The 17,593-nt window shown below is 41.0% G+C and overlaps 1 protein-coding gene across 1 annotated transcript in view; it reads left to right on the top strand.

Annotated features, from left to right (window-relative positions):
- MYH15 (myosin heavy chain 15) overlaps positions 1 to 17,593 on the top strand; it is a 117,531-nt gene that overhangs the window by 13,618 nt on the left and 86,320 nt on the right. The window contains exons 5-8 of the mRNA XM_048493758.1: positions 3,942 to 4,098; positions 10,696 to 10,723; positions 14,407 to 14,500; positions 15,622 to 15,642. Of these exons, the coding sequence (XP_048349715.1) occupies positions 3,942 to 4,098; positions 10,696 to 10,723; positions 14,407 to 14,500; positions 15,622 to 15,642 (300 nt within the window). The remainder of the gene's footprint in view (positions 1 to 3,941; positions 4,099 to 10,695; positions 10,724 to 14,406; positions 14,501 to 15,621; positions 15,643 to 17,593) is intronic.

Raw genomic sequence — 17,593 nt, 5'->3', positions numbered from 1 at the left:
CTCAGTCATCTTCTCTCCAGGCTAAACATACTGAGCTCTTTCAATCTTTCCTCATATGCCCCCTCCAGACCCCTTATCCAGAAGTGTATCTCTAGGGTGAGGCAAATCATGACATGTGCCCTAAGTGCCATTCCTCAAGGAGCGTCAGCCTGCACTCTGTAGCCTCTGGTGGCGACTGTGCTCACCCCCAAACTCCATGGGAAGTTTGGGGACAGGTAGCAGTTGAACACTGAATCTGGCTGGCATTCAACTGGAATCACCCCTTCACATGGAGTTCAGGACAGGGTGTGCCTGTTCAAGGCTGGCTAAGTGCAGCCTCAGACTGAGCAGTCGGTCTGACCAGCTTCAGGATTATACTGCTGTCTCTGCCTCCCAAGCCCCACCTCCAGTCAGGCGGAGCTTGTGGGGTGCAGCCAGCAGTATTATGAATTTTAAATGTTTTAAATGTATTTTACGTAATTTATTGGACATGATATTGTATTGTGAACCGCCTAGAGCCCTTCGAGGATAAGGCGGTCTATAAAATCCAATAAATAAATAAATAAATAAATAAACCTGGAATTGGTCGGGCCAATGCTCACTTTGAGGCTGGATTAGACTAGCTGGGTTGAGCTTTAAACTGACTATTTAAAGCCTGCAGTTAAAGTTCAACCCAGTCTTGAATTGGGCTCCAGTTTTATACTGCTGGCTCTGCCCCCAAGCTTTGCCTCCAGTCAGGTGGAGCTTAGGGGAAGAGCCAACGGTATAAAGCTGGAGCTGGTCAGACCAAGTGTTCAGTTTGATGCTGGGATCCACCCAGTGGAGCCCAATATTTAACAAGCCCACATGAAGTTTGGGGGAGAAATGTACTGGAGTGCTTGCCCTGTGTGTCCCCTCAACAGATACACCCCTGCCCTTACTATTTTAGTTATATTTTTCTGGATATGTACCAACTCATCAATAGCCCTCTAAAACTGTGGTACTTACTACAAACTTATCACAGTACTCCAGGGGCGATTCCGCACACAAGTAAAATAGGTTTGACCCAGTTCCCTGAGAAGGGTACTAACTTAGGTCGAAGCCATTGTTGTTCCCCACTGCAACCAGCTTGATCCCAGCTCGGAGGGCAGAATCATTCTGTGCCTCTTTGCCGCTCCGTTCCGATTGGCTACTGTTCTACGGCCATGTTCCATCTATCCCCACACAAGTTATAAAAAAAACTGCCGCAGGAATGGAGGGACGAAGGTGGCAGTTTTTGATTGGCCGCTTACATTGGTATGCAGAAATTGTGCGCCATTTGTGCGACCAGCCATTGCTTCGAACGCAAGAAAGAAGAGGGGGAAAAATTAGGCATGATTTTCGCCGCAGCGGTTCTCCAGCTGTACGCATGCCTGAAACACTCAGCTGTGATTGACTGAATGGGGGACTCCTGGCACCAGAGATTCCGCACTTTACTGGAATCGAGCTGAGTTCGAGCGTGGTTCCCTGAAAAAGTAGTAGTTCCCAACTGGAGTCAGAAATTTGACCGTTACACGGGGTGAAGCTGGTACAAAACCATGTCGATCCCAGTGGTTGTGCGGAGCACTTAGGTCGAACGCAGCTCGAACTTAGGTCGATAACGCAAGTGTGAAATCGACCTAGATGAAGTCTAACCAGAACAGAGTAAAATGATACCATAACTTTCCATGTTTGGGACATTATACTTCTGTTGATACAATCCAAAATTGCAGTTGCCTTTTTAGCTTCTGCATCACACTGCTGGCTCATTCAGCATATGGCCTATAATTTGTTTAATGTATGGTCTACTAAGACCCCCAGATACTTTCTGCACATACTACTGCCAAAACAAGTCTCCCTCAGCCTAGAATTATGCATTTGATTTTTCCTACCTAAAGGCAGAACTTTACATTTATCTCTGTGGACATTTATTTTGTTTTAGCCCTGTTTTCCAGCCTGTCAAGATCATCCTGTACCCTGACTCTGTCTTCTACCACATTTGCTTCCAATTTAGTATCATCTGTACATTTCATGAGCATTCCCTCTATTCCTTCATCCAAATCATTTGTAAAGATGTTGAACAGCACAGCACCTAGGACAGATCCCTGAGGCACTCCACCTGTCATTCCTCTCGAAGAGGATGAGGAATCATTAACAAGCACTCTTTGGGTATGATCTGTCAACAAGTTACAGATCCACCTAACAGTAATAGGATCCAAACAACATTTTACCTATTTGTCAACAAGGATATTATGTGGAACTTTATCAAAAGTTTTGCTAAAATCAATATAAACTATCTCCACAGCATTCTCCTGATCCAGCAGTGATGACATTGATACAAGGATCTTGAACACATAATTGGTGCTTGACCTCATAGGCTTACTGTAAAGTAGGTTATAACATGCAACAAGAATGTTGTCACTGGCTGTATTGCAGTGGGTTGTAGTTCTTGTGTCACTCATAATGTAATGCTATAGAAAAGATGTGGGTATCAAACCAAGTGACATGTCTGATTCTGCACAGCACAAATATGACATACTGAAGATGGAAAAATGCATCTTGGGGAGGAACTCCACACATCTTTTTCCCCAAGATGTCTTCAGGACACCTTATTTCTGCTCGAGCTATCCTATTTTGGGGACACAAAACTACCACCTCCCCCCACCCCAGTCATCTGCAAGTCATCTCCTCTTGCTGTGCGGAGCTCAGGAGCTGAGGAGATATCTAATTTTTACCACCCAACAATTAAAATTATCTTCTCAGTGTCCTACGCTGCTAGCGTCCAACATTTTTTTGGTGCTGTTGGGATTCTCTTTGCCTGCAACTTTGGGCTTAAGGTTTTCCAGGAATGTTTGCTCTGCTGATTCCGATCCTGGGTACCATTTTAGCCCAAAAAGTACGTGGTTGTGCTCTGTTCATCCTGTCAATTCAGGCAATATATAGTTTTCCACTTAAATTTTTTTTTTGATGAGCTGTCTTTGAAGACACGAACACATGCATATTAGAAGTGGCTGATTCTCATATGCATGTGTTCGTGTCTTTGAAGACAGCTCACCAAAATTTTTAAAAAGGGAACATATATTTATTGCTGGAATCAGCAGGATGAGGTAAAAACAACTATGTACTTTTCAGGATGAAAGAGCACCCAGCAGCGGAGCCTGCAAAGCAAACATCCAGGGAAAACTTTCATCAAATGGCTGCAGGCACAGAGAATTCGTGCAGCACCACATAATGTCAGGTGCTAGCAGTGGATGAAACTGACAAGAGACTTTAATGGTCGGTCGTGTGTGTGGGGGGAAGCCTCTTTCTCCTCTGGCACCTTTTTTGTCTGTGCTGTCTGAACAAAAAATTAGGAGGCACCCTTTTTAAAGACTCCCCAGGACGTCTTATTTTGTGCATAATCAGCTATTGTTTCCCCCTAATCAAGCAGCATAGACTGCTCTTGGAGTTGAATTGATGGAGTCTGAGAGACTTTAATTCTTTCCCCAAATTTACAAATTACTTGCCACATCTTTGAATGACAAACCTAATTGAAACATCTTGTTTAGATGCAAGTGCTGGTGTTAATAGAAATTACTTCAATAATTATGTGCCCATCTATCGATAACATTTTATGCTGTTCTTCCTCCAGAAAACGCTTCAGCTCACAGTTCTCTCCTCTACATTGTATTCTTATAAGAACTCTCTGAGGTAGATTAGGCTGAAAAAGAGTGACTGGTCCAAAGTTGCTGTCAGAGCTTCATGATTTTTAAACCCCAGTCTTCCTGATCTTTGTCACTACACTGTCTTGTATTATGGTGTTGATCACTTTGTTGCTCAGTTTCTATTCTTTATTTAGGGACCAGCTTTTATAAAAATTGCTCTACTTACCTTGGGCAAAGTGTAGCAGCCACTGGGGAAAGCTGAAAATACCTTCCCAAACGAGGTTGGAACTTCTAATTGCTTCCTTTTGACTTCCTCTTTAGACTTACTCCGGTCTCTTCTGTGTGACTGTAAACCCGTACAAATGGCTTCCAGTCTACAAGACAGAGGTTGTTGGGGCTTACAAGGGCAAGAGGCGTTCAGAGGCTCCTCCTCACATCTTTTCCATTGCTGATAATGCATACCATGATATGCTGCGCAGTAAGTAATTTGCTCATAACATTGTAAGATGTAGAGATCCAGCTTCCTAAAGGAGGAGCAGAATTTGAGAAACATTAAGGGAAAAAACTGTTTGAAAACATTTGTTTTAAAGGAAAATGGCCCTGAATGTAAGGCTATTCCTCCTTAAAAAACGGGAAGGCTATATATAAAAGCAGATGACCCCAAGTTTAAATATCAACAAAGCAGCAGAAGTATAAATGGTTTTTATTATATAATAATCAATATGCAATAAATAGTATAGACCACATAAGAAAATAATTATTTTCAGTCTCTCCACCACTTCGCATTGTAACTGTTCACAAATAGTATTGGAACAACGCTATTTCAAATTTTAATAGGCAAGAGACTGGATTTTTAACACACACACCTCAAGCCAAACTACTATGCAAAGACTGAGGTCCCTTCTGCACATGCAGAATAATACACTTTCAATCCACTTTTAATCCGCTTTGCAGCTGGATTTTACTGTGCGGAATAGCAAAACCCACTTGCAAACAATTGTGAAAGTGAATTGAAAGTGCATTATTCTGCATGTGTGGAAGGGGTCTGACTTCAAGACTAATCAACATGCGGCACAGTCTTAAACAGAACTACATACTTTCAAATCATTTGAAAACTGACTTTAGAAGGCAAGAATTTCCCTTGAGAATTCACTGTTAAAACGCTTTCTCTCCCTTTCCCCCTGCAATGCTTTTGAAAACACTTTCCCAAGAGACTGTTTTGTATCACCAATCCAGCAAGGATATCTTTATTCTTTCCTATCTAATATGTATTTCTAGATCAAACCAGATCTGAACACTTCCTAGAAACTAAAATGACTAAACTGAAGATGTTGTACATAATGAGAAGACAAGTATTAAAGTATCATGAATATAGTGCTTATGTGCCTCTGTGATATACTTCCTAGTGCAGTGATGGCGAACCTTTTCAAGACCGAGTGCCCAAATTGCAACCCAAAGCCCACTTATTTATTGCAAAGTGCCAACCCGGCAATTTAACCTGAATACTGAGACTTTAGTTTAGAAAAAAATGGTTGGCTCCGAGGCGCACGTTACTTGGGAGTAAGCTTGGTGGTAGTCGGTGGCTTTGATTTGAAGCAACTGTGCAACTCTTCCAACAGATAAATCACGACCCTAGGAGGGTTTACTCAGAAGCAAGCCCCATTGCCAGCAACCGAGCTTACTCCCAGGTAAAGGATCATGTTTCAGTTTGCAGGAAAATCAGTGGGGTTTAACAGCACTTAACAGGGTTACCTACACTGCTTCCCCAAAATGTGGTCTTAGGTTTAATGCTAATAATCGAGCCCAGTGGCCCAGGCCAGCCTAGATGTGGGGGGCACCACTCTGTTGGCGCATGCCCACAGAGAGGGCTCTGAGTGCCATCTCTGGCACCCGTGCCATAGGTTCGCCACCACTGTCCTAGTGGTTTCCCAGTGAGCAGCAGTGGCGTAGTGATTAAGAGCAGGTGTACTCTAATCTGGAGGAACTGGGTTTGATTCCCAGCTCTGTTGCCTGAGCTGTGGAGGCTTATCTGGGGAATTCAGATTAACCTGTGCACTCCCACACATGGCAGCTGGGTGACCTTGGGCTAGTTACAGTTTTTCAGAGCTCTTTCAGCCCCACCTACCTCACAGGGTGTTTGTTGTGAGGGGGGAAGGGCAAGGAGACTGTAAGCCCCTTTGAGTCTCCTTACAGGAGAGAAAGGGGGGCTATAAATCCAAACTCCTCCTCCTCCTCCTCCTCTCCTCCTCCTCCTCCTCCTGCTCCTGCTCCTCTTCTTCTTCTTCTTCTTCTTCTTCTTCTTCTTCTTCTTCTTCTTCTTCTTCTTCTTCTTCTTCTTCTTCTTCTTCTTCTTCTTCTTCTTCTTCTTCTTCTTCTTCTTCTTCTTCTTTCTTCTTCTTCTTCTTCTTCTTCTTCAGGCCTAAACGGTCAAGATGTTATAACATTCATAGTTGTGTATCCCAAGTAAGGTTACCGAATTCCTGGAGTTCTCCTGAAATTACAGTGGATTTCCAGACTACATCCCTGGATGAAATGGCTGTTTTGAAGAGTTGCCTATGGTATCACATCATTGCTCAGGCCTCCAGAAACCCTACCCTTTCCCAAAGCATGAGGAAATTTTTAGGAATTTCCCCAAGCTGCAGTTGGCAATCCTAAACCCACAACTTTCAAAAAGGCAATAGTAGCCATGGAAGGCCTTGATTCATCCTATGTTATGGCAATGAGAAAAGGATTTTTCCTATTTCACACTGTTATGAAATCCAGAACTGACATCCTGAATTATTATCAGACTATGACAGAACTAGGATAGGATAACTACAGAAAACAGTGTTGTGTAACACTCTAGGAACTTTCCAAATCTCTTATGGTTTTTACCATATAAATTTGGGGAATTCCTAGACCACTATGTGACACACTTAGGCTAACACTTCCAGTTTTGAGTCCTGAAGTGTCATCACAGTCTTTTATAACACCAATTGCCCCTTCATTTTGCTCCTACTGATCCATGCAGCAGCAGAAGTCTGGAGTCAAGGCTGGAGTTTGCCTACCAGAGCTGCCAGTTTGGCACCCCTATATTAGATGAGTGTTTTTGGACTGACAAAAAAGATAAACTAGTGGGTTCCACATCAAATTAAGCCTGAACTCTCCCTTTCAACTGCAATGACTAAACTGACGCTTTCGTACTTTGGTCATCTGATGAGAAGACAAGAATCACTGGAAAATACAACAATGCTAGGAAAAGAGGAAAGCCCAACATTAAATGTATGGATTCAATCAAGGAAGCCACGACTCCACAGTTTACAAGACCTGAGCAAGTCTGTTAATGGCAGGATGTTTTGGAGGACACTAAATCATAGAGTTGCCATGAGTTGGAAACAACCTGACAGCACTTAACACACACATCTAAAATGTCTACCAACTCATATGTATTCACTTTAAAATGTCCACTCACAGCCAATTGCTGTAAAACCTGTGAGTTTTTGGATTTTCTCTGTCTTGAAAAAAGCTGAATTATTTATTTGTTTGTTTTAAACATTTTTATACTGCCTTTGAATCCAATCAGAATCTGCAATGCAGCGAACATACAAAACATACCATTTAAACTATTAAAATATATCTGCATATTGGTGTCAACTAAGTTCAGATCTCCAGGTGATCTCTCCCATAGATTTTGAAAAGCATGAGGGCATAGAAAGAACCTTGGGGAACCTCACAGGGCATAGGCGAAAGGTCTATGAATCCTGTCCACATCCTCGGACTGCACAAGGTGAAAGGTATTCTACATAACTGGTCAAACCAGTACCTTGTGACCAAACAATCCTGTTCTTTGTAGAGTACATTAGTACTACTAGGCAATTCCTGCTGGAATCACTAGAAGAGAAGTAAAAACTGGTGTGGAATAAAATTATGAAACATATCCACCTGCACAATTCCTTGCACTTTTATTTTTTTACTATTTGCAGTTTCCAAAACCAGTGAGCTCCCTCATGCAAAACAGCCTGAACAGCAGTATTTATGGGATATTATGTCACTTCCTTTCTGCTGGTGAATGAGTTTGTGCACTTTCTCCAGAGGATTCACATGCACAGTGAATCACCTTTCACAATAGTCTCCCTGTCTCTGCATAGCACCATTCAGTAGATAAATATATCCAAATATGAGACAACACTCACACGTTTTTTTTAAATCTAAAAAAGGTAAACACTTATCTTCCTTTGAGTAAATACATTTGATATACATTTAGGCGCTATAAGGACTGAGGAATCTGTGAGGGAACTAATTAATCCCTGTTCACAAATTACACTGAATGCATGTAGAATGCACACTTGATTTTTTCTTTATACTTGTGTTAATCACGTTTGTTAAGCATGTGGCATGTAAATGTTCTTTTGCTAGACATAACTGGAAAGAGATATAAGTGAAATTTGAGTTGGCATTCACATAGTCCTTGATCTGTCACTTTAAGTAATGTCGGGGGATTATCTTATCATAGTACTCTTTCAAAGAAGACATCTTAATTTTAGAATGGGAATAGTCTGGTTTTTAAAAATGGTGGTGTCTGGGGACTCATAATGCTTGTACTGCTCCAGTAGTCTGGAGTTACTCAGTTCTGCCTATATTCCCTGGATTTTTCCAGGTAATAATAATTTTAACTGACATGATCTTGAAAAAAAAATCCCTTTCAGCTGCTGTGACTGTGAACTGTGGTAAGGCACTTAAATAACGGTGATAAATGTTCCTTATACGTAGGTAAATACTGTTGTACTTGAAAATAATGTATTATTTCAAGTATACAGTTTTGATACTTATAAACTGTGAACATTCAGATCCATGTAGCTGGCTTGGCAACACTTATAGAACAGTGTCCTCAGTTTATAAGTGAAGCATGAATTTTCCCAGTGATTTGTTTGAAACCTCATCTGGATCTATGGCAGCCACATTTAGCAAACCAAACTTGATAAAGATTTGTAGCCACTTGAATTAAGCCTGGCACACTTACAGGAAAAATGTGGACACTCAAATTATGACATAACATATGATGTAAAATGTCATCAGCTGCTTGGTGTGGCAAGTATGTATACAGCAGATAACATTACAGTGTGTGTGTGTGGGAAGAATATCACCTTCTTCCATCAGAGGGCAGTGGTGATGCATGGCTTACAACTGGGAGACTAAAATTTGCAAAGGCTTAGAAATATATTACCAGGGAATTTTGGGCAGGTTGCTTGTTTATTTTAAAAGTTGAGCTGAGCAGTACAATAAAGTACAGTTTACATAGAAAAAATAATGTATCAACTTAAGAAATGAATTTACATTTTGGGCATTGTGTTAGAGCCACCTGAATTATCATAAAGGTTAGTATGTAAAAGAGCAGAGCAAAATATATAATTATAGTTGGCATAATACTATATTTTGTTCTCTAAATACTTATAATTATACCATCTTTAAATGTGAGGTACTTCCCCCTTTAGGAGGCATAAGCTACTGTTAACAGAGGAAAATGCTTTCCAATATCATTTCCAGCCTAGTTTACTTAGATCTAGACAAAGATAATTGGGTTGGAATTTATGTTTCCTTTTTTTGCCGTCAAGTCACAGCTGAATTATGGCTGCCCCATAGGGTTTTCAAGGCAACAGACATTCAGGGGTGGTTTACCATTACCTGCCTCTGCATCACACCTCTAGTATTCATTAGAGGTCCTTATCCAGTCATACAATACAACAGGTGTATGACTCATGTTTGCCACTCTTCAATGGGCTGATATTTTGTGAACCAACTGCTTTTAATTCAACCCTTGTAACTTACAAATAAGTTACTTGTTTTCCTGATATAATGCCAATGTCTGGGAGTTTTTTTTCCTCCTAAAGCTCTTCCAGAGAAGTAGACAAACCACTTTACTGCCCTTGGAAGACGTTATGACCTCTATGCAGCACTGTACCCAATTCTATTTTCTGCATTCTTGGAGCACCCCCATTTCTTCAAAAACAAAGAGGATTCATTTGTGGTATAGTGGTTAAAAGCAGGTGGACTCTAATCTGGAGAACTGGGTTCTGGTGTAACCAATCCTAAGTGCTAAACCAGAAATTCCACTATGTTCTACCATGCTTGCTTGCACAGGGGAAGTAAAAGATACATAGACACTTTCCAACCAGAATGTCTTCTTTTTACTGTTTTTCATGTCACAAGGTCTTTAATACGCTAATTAACTGCAACCTATACAAATTCATCCTGTATCTTCTTCTTTGCTCTCTTCATAGTTACATTGTTTGATAAGGCCTATGTATGTCAAACCTGAGTATTACCCTCATGTTTTTTTTAAAACCAAAAAGCTGGTCCAGTCAAAATATTTTTAATCTATTTGGGACAGAGTTGTGCAACAGCTTGTACAGCGGGAATCCACATAGCACTAAATGTAGGAAAGGCCCAACAGCATTTGGTTTGCAGTCTAGTAGAATAGTGAGTTTCACCAATCCTCCTAATGATGTAATAAACAAGAAATCCAATTTGCCAGTTCATTAGAGGGAAGTCTCATCAGATGGGCTTCTGGTTCACTATATCTTGTGTGCTTTAGTGAAATTTATTATTCTGGACATGTGTTCTATGTCTGCTGTGGAAGGTAAGTGTAACAGCTGTTGCATGGCTCCATTTCAAATGGATTAAAATGATGTAACTGGAGCAGTTTCCTGGTGTAAATTCTAAATATGACATCTGCTTGAATTCAAAGAAGTAGAGGATGAATTTTGATTGCTAAGTACATCAAAGAACCCACACTTTGGAAAGCAGCTAAATGAAGACCTTCAGCTTGAATTGCAAATTTTTATATGATAGGTAGGGGAACACAAGACTGAGACCACTGGTCCATCTAATACTTGTTATTCTTACTGATGCACAGTCTTTCCCTGCACTTGAGATCCTGTTACTTGAGAGCCCGAGAATTTAATCTGGGACCCACTGTATGCAAAACATTTGCTTTACCACTGAGCCACAGCACTTCCTGTTGCCTTTCACCTGTTCTGTTGAAGCTATACTGTAGACATGTAATGACATTTTAAGCTTGTTTTTCTTTTTCTCACAGATCGAGAAAACCAGTCAATGCTGATCACGTAAGTGGCTTGTTTCACGCTGACAGAGGTTAATTTTTCTGTGTGGCTTAAGTTTTTTCATTTACATGAAACAAGTCTAGTATGCATTCTTATTTGACAACTAGTTTTCAGTGTCTTCCACACTGGCATTAGAAGAAGGAGAATTTTCCCATTGGATTATATTGAATATTCTACCATCTGGGGTACATGAAAGTTGTAGGCACTTCTAGAGATTTTCTGTCTATAAATGGAGATGGAAGGATCCAGAAATTATTTGGATCCATTTATCTTATATTCTAATAGCAAAGTTGACCAAATCTTTGGATACTTAAATCCAGTAACTCGAGCTGTTAACAAGTCAGACAAAACTTTCTACAAAACTTTTCTACAAAACTGAAAAAAGCCTCTGGTTTGCCAAAAAACCAACCAACCCTGAAATCTAAAAAAAAATTACATTAAAGAGTTTTAAAATGTCAAAAGTTATAAAAGGAATACCTGTAGCTTTAAGCAAAGGATTCTGTCAGGGACTGTTGTTAGCCAATCACGATTTCAGGCTTGGTTGTGTCTGTAAAAGGCAGGGTGAGAGAGGAAGGCCCCTTCCAAGGTTATTTTGGCCTTTGAGGCAGGACTCACTGAGGGGGTGGGGGGGAAGGCCTGGCTAGCATTGCCAGCTCCAAGTTGGGAAATTCCTGGAGAATTTGTGGTATAGTATGAAAAGGCCAGGGTATAATACCCTACAGTCCATGATCCCAAGCAGTTATTTTCTCCTGGGGTAGAAGAAATCTATGTTGTCTGGAGTTTAGTTGTAATTCTGGGGTATCTCCAGGTCCCACCTAGAGGTTGATAACCCTAGGCCTGACAGCAGCCTCTGAGGAGGGTGGGATTTGAAGATGACAGGGACTTCAAAAGGGATTTCCATAGACTCCATCCTCCAAAGCAGTCACTTCCTCCCTTGGATCCAACATTGCCAACCTAAAGGTGAGGGCTGGAGATTGCCCAGAATTACAGGAGAAAATGGCTGTTTTGCAGGGTGGAGTCTATGGCATTATACCCTGATGAGGTTACTTTCCTACCCAAACCTCACCCTCCCAAGGCTCCATGCCCAAATCTCCTGGAATTTTCCACCTCAGAGCTGGCATCCTCAGAGGGGGACTGGATCTCAGTAGCTGGAAGATCCATTGTGATTTCAGCAGAACCACTGCCACCATTTCTGTTGTGGGGAGTGAACAAGGAATCAGGTGGGCAGCTGGGAAGGTGATGGAGGACAGAACAAGAGAGGGATAGTGTTGGGGGCTGAGAGACAGATAGACAGATTTGAAAGGGAGAGAGGATAAAAATGGGGATGGCAGGAGGGAGAAAGTGAGAGTCTGAGAGAAGTAGGGGAAGAAGACAGGAAGAAAACATGGGGGAATGGGGTAGCTGCTCCCACAATTTTTTTGCAGTTTCCCTCATTTGTATATAATGTTCTTGAAGATTAAAAAAAAGTTGGAGATAGCTGAGCTACACAAAGCAGGCAGAATGTTGCAGACAAGAGAGCACAAAATTCAGAGCCAAGAGTTTGTTGCTTCTTTGATCTGATATCGAGTAAGCTATTTTTAGTGCTCTTTTCATGATTGCTTTCTGGATGCATTTTGTGATTGCTCTTTGACAAACAGGAGGCATCTACATAACTGGGTGTGACTGTTCTCCAGGTAGCAGAATTGATCACTCCTAGCCCTCAAGTGCCTACCGGCCATGTGATGGCTAAATGGAAGTTCCACATTCAGAGGCACTGTGCCACTATGCCCCCAGTTGGTTGGGGATAGCAAAAGGGAGAGGCTTTAAACTCTGCCTGTGGACCTTACATGGCATCTGGCTGACCACTCTGAGAAACAGAAAGCTGGACTAGGTAGATCTTTGCTATGGGACCAGAGGCAGCTTCTTGGGTTCATTCAGCCAGATCAATGTGATCCACCAGACAGTACAACTGTGTGTGTCAGCCCACTACAAACTCAGTATGCTTCCTGTGCTTGTTGCCTGGGGCTGCACAAACAGCACCTATAGTATAGCACATGTATGTTTGGTTAGGTAAGTCTTGAGTTGTACATTCCTGACCTCACACAATCTACAGTACTTACACTTTAGGACAAAATAACTCTCTCCCTCCATAATGCATGACTCCTAATGCAGTGGTGTAGCAATAGCTTTCTGTATATTTCAGGGATATTTTAATAAATGAAAGCTTGTGTTTAAGTGGTTAAAATTTGCCTAAAGTGTATGAAGAAGCTACTCACAACATGGTTTTATGACATGGTTTATCACCCACACAGTTGCATGATGAGTGATCATGTGCATAGAAAGCAAAATGCACTTTCCAGGGCCCACATTTCAGTACTCTACTGCCAAAAATCAGGCTTCTGAAGAACACAAACTATAACACAGAGAAGTATTGTGGCTTAATGCAGTTGTATTATTGCCACAGCGTTTTCCACTAGTCATGCTGTGAAATTCAAAACAGTGTATTTGGCAGATAAACATACTATCTGGTCATCACAAATACAGATGAACTGATCCCTGATTTGTTCACTGGGGACTGAACCATTCAAGCAGCTACCAAACTGGTTTGCAGCTGCCCTGTTGTTCTTATCTTTGTTTCCTGGATGGGCCATCAGAAACTAACTTTTGGATGATTGGGCAGATCAGCTGGGAGTTGGCTTCTGACCCCCCCCCCCCCACATTTCACTGTATCCCTACAAGGTTGGAACATAGTACATTTGTTCTGAACAGGCACAAACAATTGGATGGTCTGTTATATTGTGCCAGATTATGATGGGTAAATAGTACATGAGCCAAACTGGCAAGCAGTCAAGCTTCACTGCTTTTCACTAGCCGAAGAAGAAGAATTGGATGTATATTCCGCTTTTCTCTCTTGTGAGGAGTCTCAAAATGGATTACAAACTCCTTCCCTTCCTCCCCTAAAACAAACACCTTGTGAGGTAAGTGGGGCTGAGAGAATTCTCAAGAATTGTGAGTAGGCCAAGGTCACTCAGCAGGCTTCATATTTTGGAACGGGGAAACAAACCTGGTCCACCAGATAAGAGTGCACTGCTCAGGTGGAAGAGTTAGGAATCAAACCTGGTTCTCCAGATCAGACTCCACTGCTCTTAACTATTATACGATGCTGGCCAGGGATCAGCCCTGCTCTGGCACATGCCATAGTTGCTTTGCATAAGAATCCCTATAGTGTCTGCAAAAAGACAGTCTCTATTCCCACCTGTGTGTTTGTCCTATGAGCCGCCTGATGTGTTGGATTCTTAGGAGAACTGCCTTGGTAGACCCATAGATTTTACTTGGTAAGGAGCAGAGCCAAACCTTTACTGCAACATGTAAGGTACAAATATTCATACATGAACTGTAGCCTGTTGTTGATGTGTGTGGTAATCTATCACCCCATGAGTTAGTAGCTCTGTAATCAACATCTAGTTGAGCAGGCATGTTATTCTAGCAAAAACATTGTATCCATATTCAATAATGAGTTTACAGCATAATACCAATGTTATGGGAGCTTCAGATAAAAGATGATTAACTTCTGTTACTTCTGGCAATAGATAATCTGGAAGAATCTTAATTTGTCCAGAAGAGCCTGCAACATGTAGTTTAGGTGGACAGGGCTGAAAGTTCAAAAGCTGGAGTTACATTATGCATTTTTTTTCTTTCCTCCATAGTGGAGAATCTGGTGCTGGCAAGACTGTGAACACCAAACGTGTCATTCAGTACTTTGCCACAGTAGCAGCGCTTGGTGAACCTGGGAAAAAGAATGTAAGTGTTGGAAATTACTGTTTTCTTTTTCGGTCCAACCAGTACTTAGTAAACAACAGTTGGAAGACATTCTGTCTGCAGGTCATTGGAAGCATGGGCTGGGCAGTTGTTTTCGCTTTCATCCTGCTAGATTATTGTAGTTTGCACGGTCTTTCTCTAGACGAGAATCTGTCTTCTAGGTCTGTGTTGTAATTGGACTGACTAAACTTAAGCTTCAGGGCACATCTTCACCATACATTGTAGTGTTTATAAGCAGTTTGACAGGCATAGCTTCTCCCCAAAATCCTGGGGACTGGTACTTAGTCATAGTACTGGATACTTTCTGTAAGAGATGCCTATAGCTCCTCACAAGGCTACAGTTCCCAGGGATCTAGTGAAAATTGGTCTAGATACACTTTGAGAATTTTGTAATTAGGTCAGTAGGTGGTAAAGACTGTACATGGAAGCATCTTAGTTTTACGTTAACAGAATAATAATATGTTAAAGCATTAAACTTCTCTTCGCTGTGCATTTTTTGTTCTGGATTTCCTTTCCCTGTATTGTTAGTGATCTTTTTAATCTAATGGATCCACTTTTTGATCTGATACATAAGCACTTTTGTACAAATGAATCTTCTCTTTTTCCTATGCAATACAACTAACCCATAGGCTGGTCAGTTATGTGGGGTGAATCAGAGTAGAAGACACAAGGGAAAATACATTGAACAAGGAACTGCAGTTTCAGACTTTGGGTATATTGGTTTGTAGGAACTGGTGGTTTAATGCTGACACACTGATCAACTGTTTGGGTATGCATTTGCTGCACAGGAACTCAGATGTATACCTATAGTTATGGAGTTAGGTGTGAAGGACGGTACATGGAAAAATGTTTCCATACATGGCTACTTCTTGCTGATTCAGAAGGAAAAGGGTTAAAAATGATACATAATTCATTTTAGGAATATTTATGAAACATAATGTATAATTATAAATTTAAGATGAATACGCAAAGTCTGTGCAAAATTACTGATGGGGAGCTAGTGATCAGTGATGTTGGATTGTACTTGCAAAACTGTTACGTTTGATTAGATATTTATTTAATTTTTTTATTTCCACCCCCGTCCCCAACTGTTCCTTTGTTAGCAACCAGCCACCAAGACTGGAGTAAGTAGAGGCCACAGTTCTTGAATTTATATTGCATGAAATTGTAGAAATATAATGAATGTTATTAATAAAGGTACAGAAAATACTTTTTTATGTCTAAAGTATAAAATAGGGGCCAAATGGGGTGTGAATGTGATACAAAAGATCAGCAATTAACACCTTGTGTGGTGTTTAAGTAGCTAACAAGCATGTCTTCTTCTGCTCATAGTGCAAATTGGTGCCTTGAGGGAGAAGGTTTTACACTGTGGAACAGGCATGGAAAGAAACAGAAAATACTGTTTTTATCCAACAGCCGTTACCTATCTTCAAAGAGAAGCCTAGTGATTAGCTTTTTTTTAAAAAAAGGCAGGAAATCCTAATCACAGATATTTCATATCTGTCTGGTATGGCATCTAACTCAGTTTATGTGTATTTGCTACAAATCAAAGGCAAGTACAGATGACTAGAAATGTGGGATAAACTTGGGTCCATTCTGCACAGCGCAAATAAGACGTTCTGGGGGACGTCTTTTAAAAAGCCACCTCCTTAATTTTTGTTCAGACAGCACGGACAAAAAAAGGCATCAGAGGAGAAAACGGCAGCCCCTCATTTCCTCCTGCCCGAGTTTAAAACTTTTGCGCCCAACATTTTGTGGTGCTGTAGTCATTCTCTGTGCCTGCAGCTATTTGATGAAAGTGTTCCTGGACGCTTGCTATGCAGGCTCTGCTGCTGGTTGCCTTTTCAGTCCAAAAAGTGCATGGTTCTACTCAGCTCACCTTGCCAGTTCCAGCAATATATAGTTTTCCCTTTCTAACATTTTCTACCAGCTGTCTTCAAAGACATGAACAGATGAGATGAAAAATCAGCTGTGATTTTCATATTGTGCATTTGTGTCTTCAAAAAATTTTTCTAAAGGAAAAACTATTTATTCCTGGAATTGGCAGGACAAGCTGAATACAACCAGGTACTTTTCAGACTGAAAATGTGCCCAGCAGCAAAGCCTGCAGAACAAATGTCCAGGGAAAATCTTAATCAAATGGCTGCAGGCACAGAGAATGACTGCGGCACCATGAAATGTTGGACATGAGCAGCAGAGGAAACTGACAAGAGCTTTAAGAGTTAGGCTGGAAAAATAAGATGTCTCTCAGCTCCTGAGCTCTGCAGAGCAAGAGGAGATGCCTCGCAAATGACTTGGGAAAAAAACAGTTGGTATTTTTGCATCCTCCAAATAGGATGGCTTGAGCAGAGATAAGGCGTCCTGAGGATGTCTTGGGAAAAAAAGCTGTGCGGGGTTCCTCACTAATTAGCCTTTTTACTGTCCTCAGGACATCTTATTTGTGCCGTGCAGAATAGACCTTGGTTATGCAACTGTATAGCTGAACATTTTAGCCTTTTCAGACCATCTATATCTATCTGTCTGTCTATCTATATTTGTAATGAATATTTCTCACAGACCATGTATGTGGTCTAGCCAAAGTGAATGTGCTAACATTCCATTGATTTCAGCTGCAGAGAGTTAAAAGGCATTTCATTTTAATACAGAAATATGTGTTCTGACTTCCACACAATTTGCTCTTATCCAACCCCTTTCCTTCTCATTCCTACTATGTCTTCTGCATAAACTATATGTTAATAGACAATATTCCAGTGTCTGCTAGAGTAGACGTCAAATCTGTAAGGCATGATCATGCATGGGGTTTATAAATGCTGAGGAATTAGACCCAAAGTATTGAATTGTTTCACACCACCATATTTTCACACAATGATTGCTGTTATCAATGGAAATGTCATTATGTGTTGCTTCCCTCCCTTTCCCCCAGTGATTCAGTCTATTTCGTGTTGCAAGATTAGGTTAATGGGAGAAATGTTTGAGCACAATAAATTAATCACTATATGAATGTATCACCTTGAACCAGCCTCAGATTCTGCACACAGTTCTGAGCTGATTTACTTTGACATTAATAAAAATGAA

The sequence above is a fragment of the Sphaerodactylus townsendi genome, linkage group LG04 (genome assembly GCF_021028975.2).
Source record: "Sphaerodactylus townsendi isolate TG3544 linkage group LG04, MPM_Stown_v2.3, whole genome shotgun sequence".
Taxonomy (NCBI): domain Eukaryota; kingdom Metazoa; phylum Chordata; class Lepidosauria; order Squamata; family Sphaerodactylidae; genus Sphaerodactylus; species Sphaerodactylus townsendi.
The sequence above is the reverse complement of the archived record's forward strand: the minus strand, read 5'-3'. Positions and strand labels throughout refer to the sequence as shown.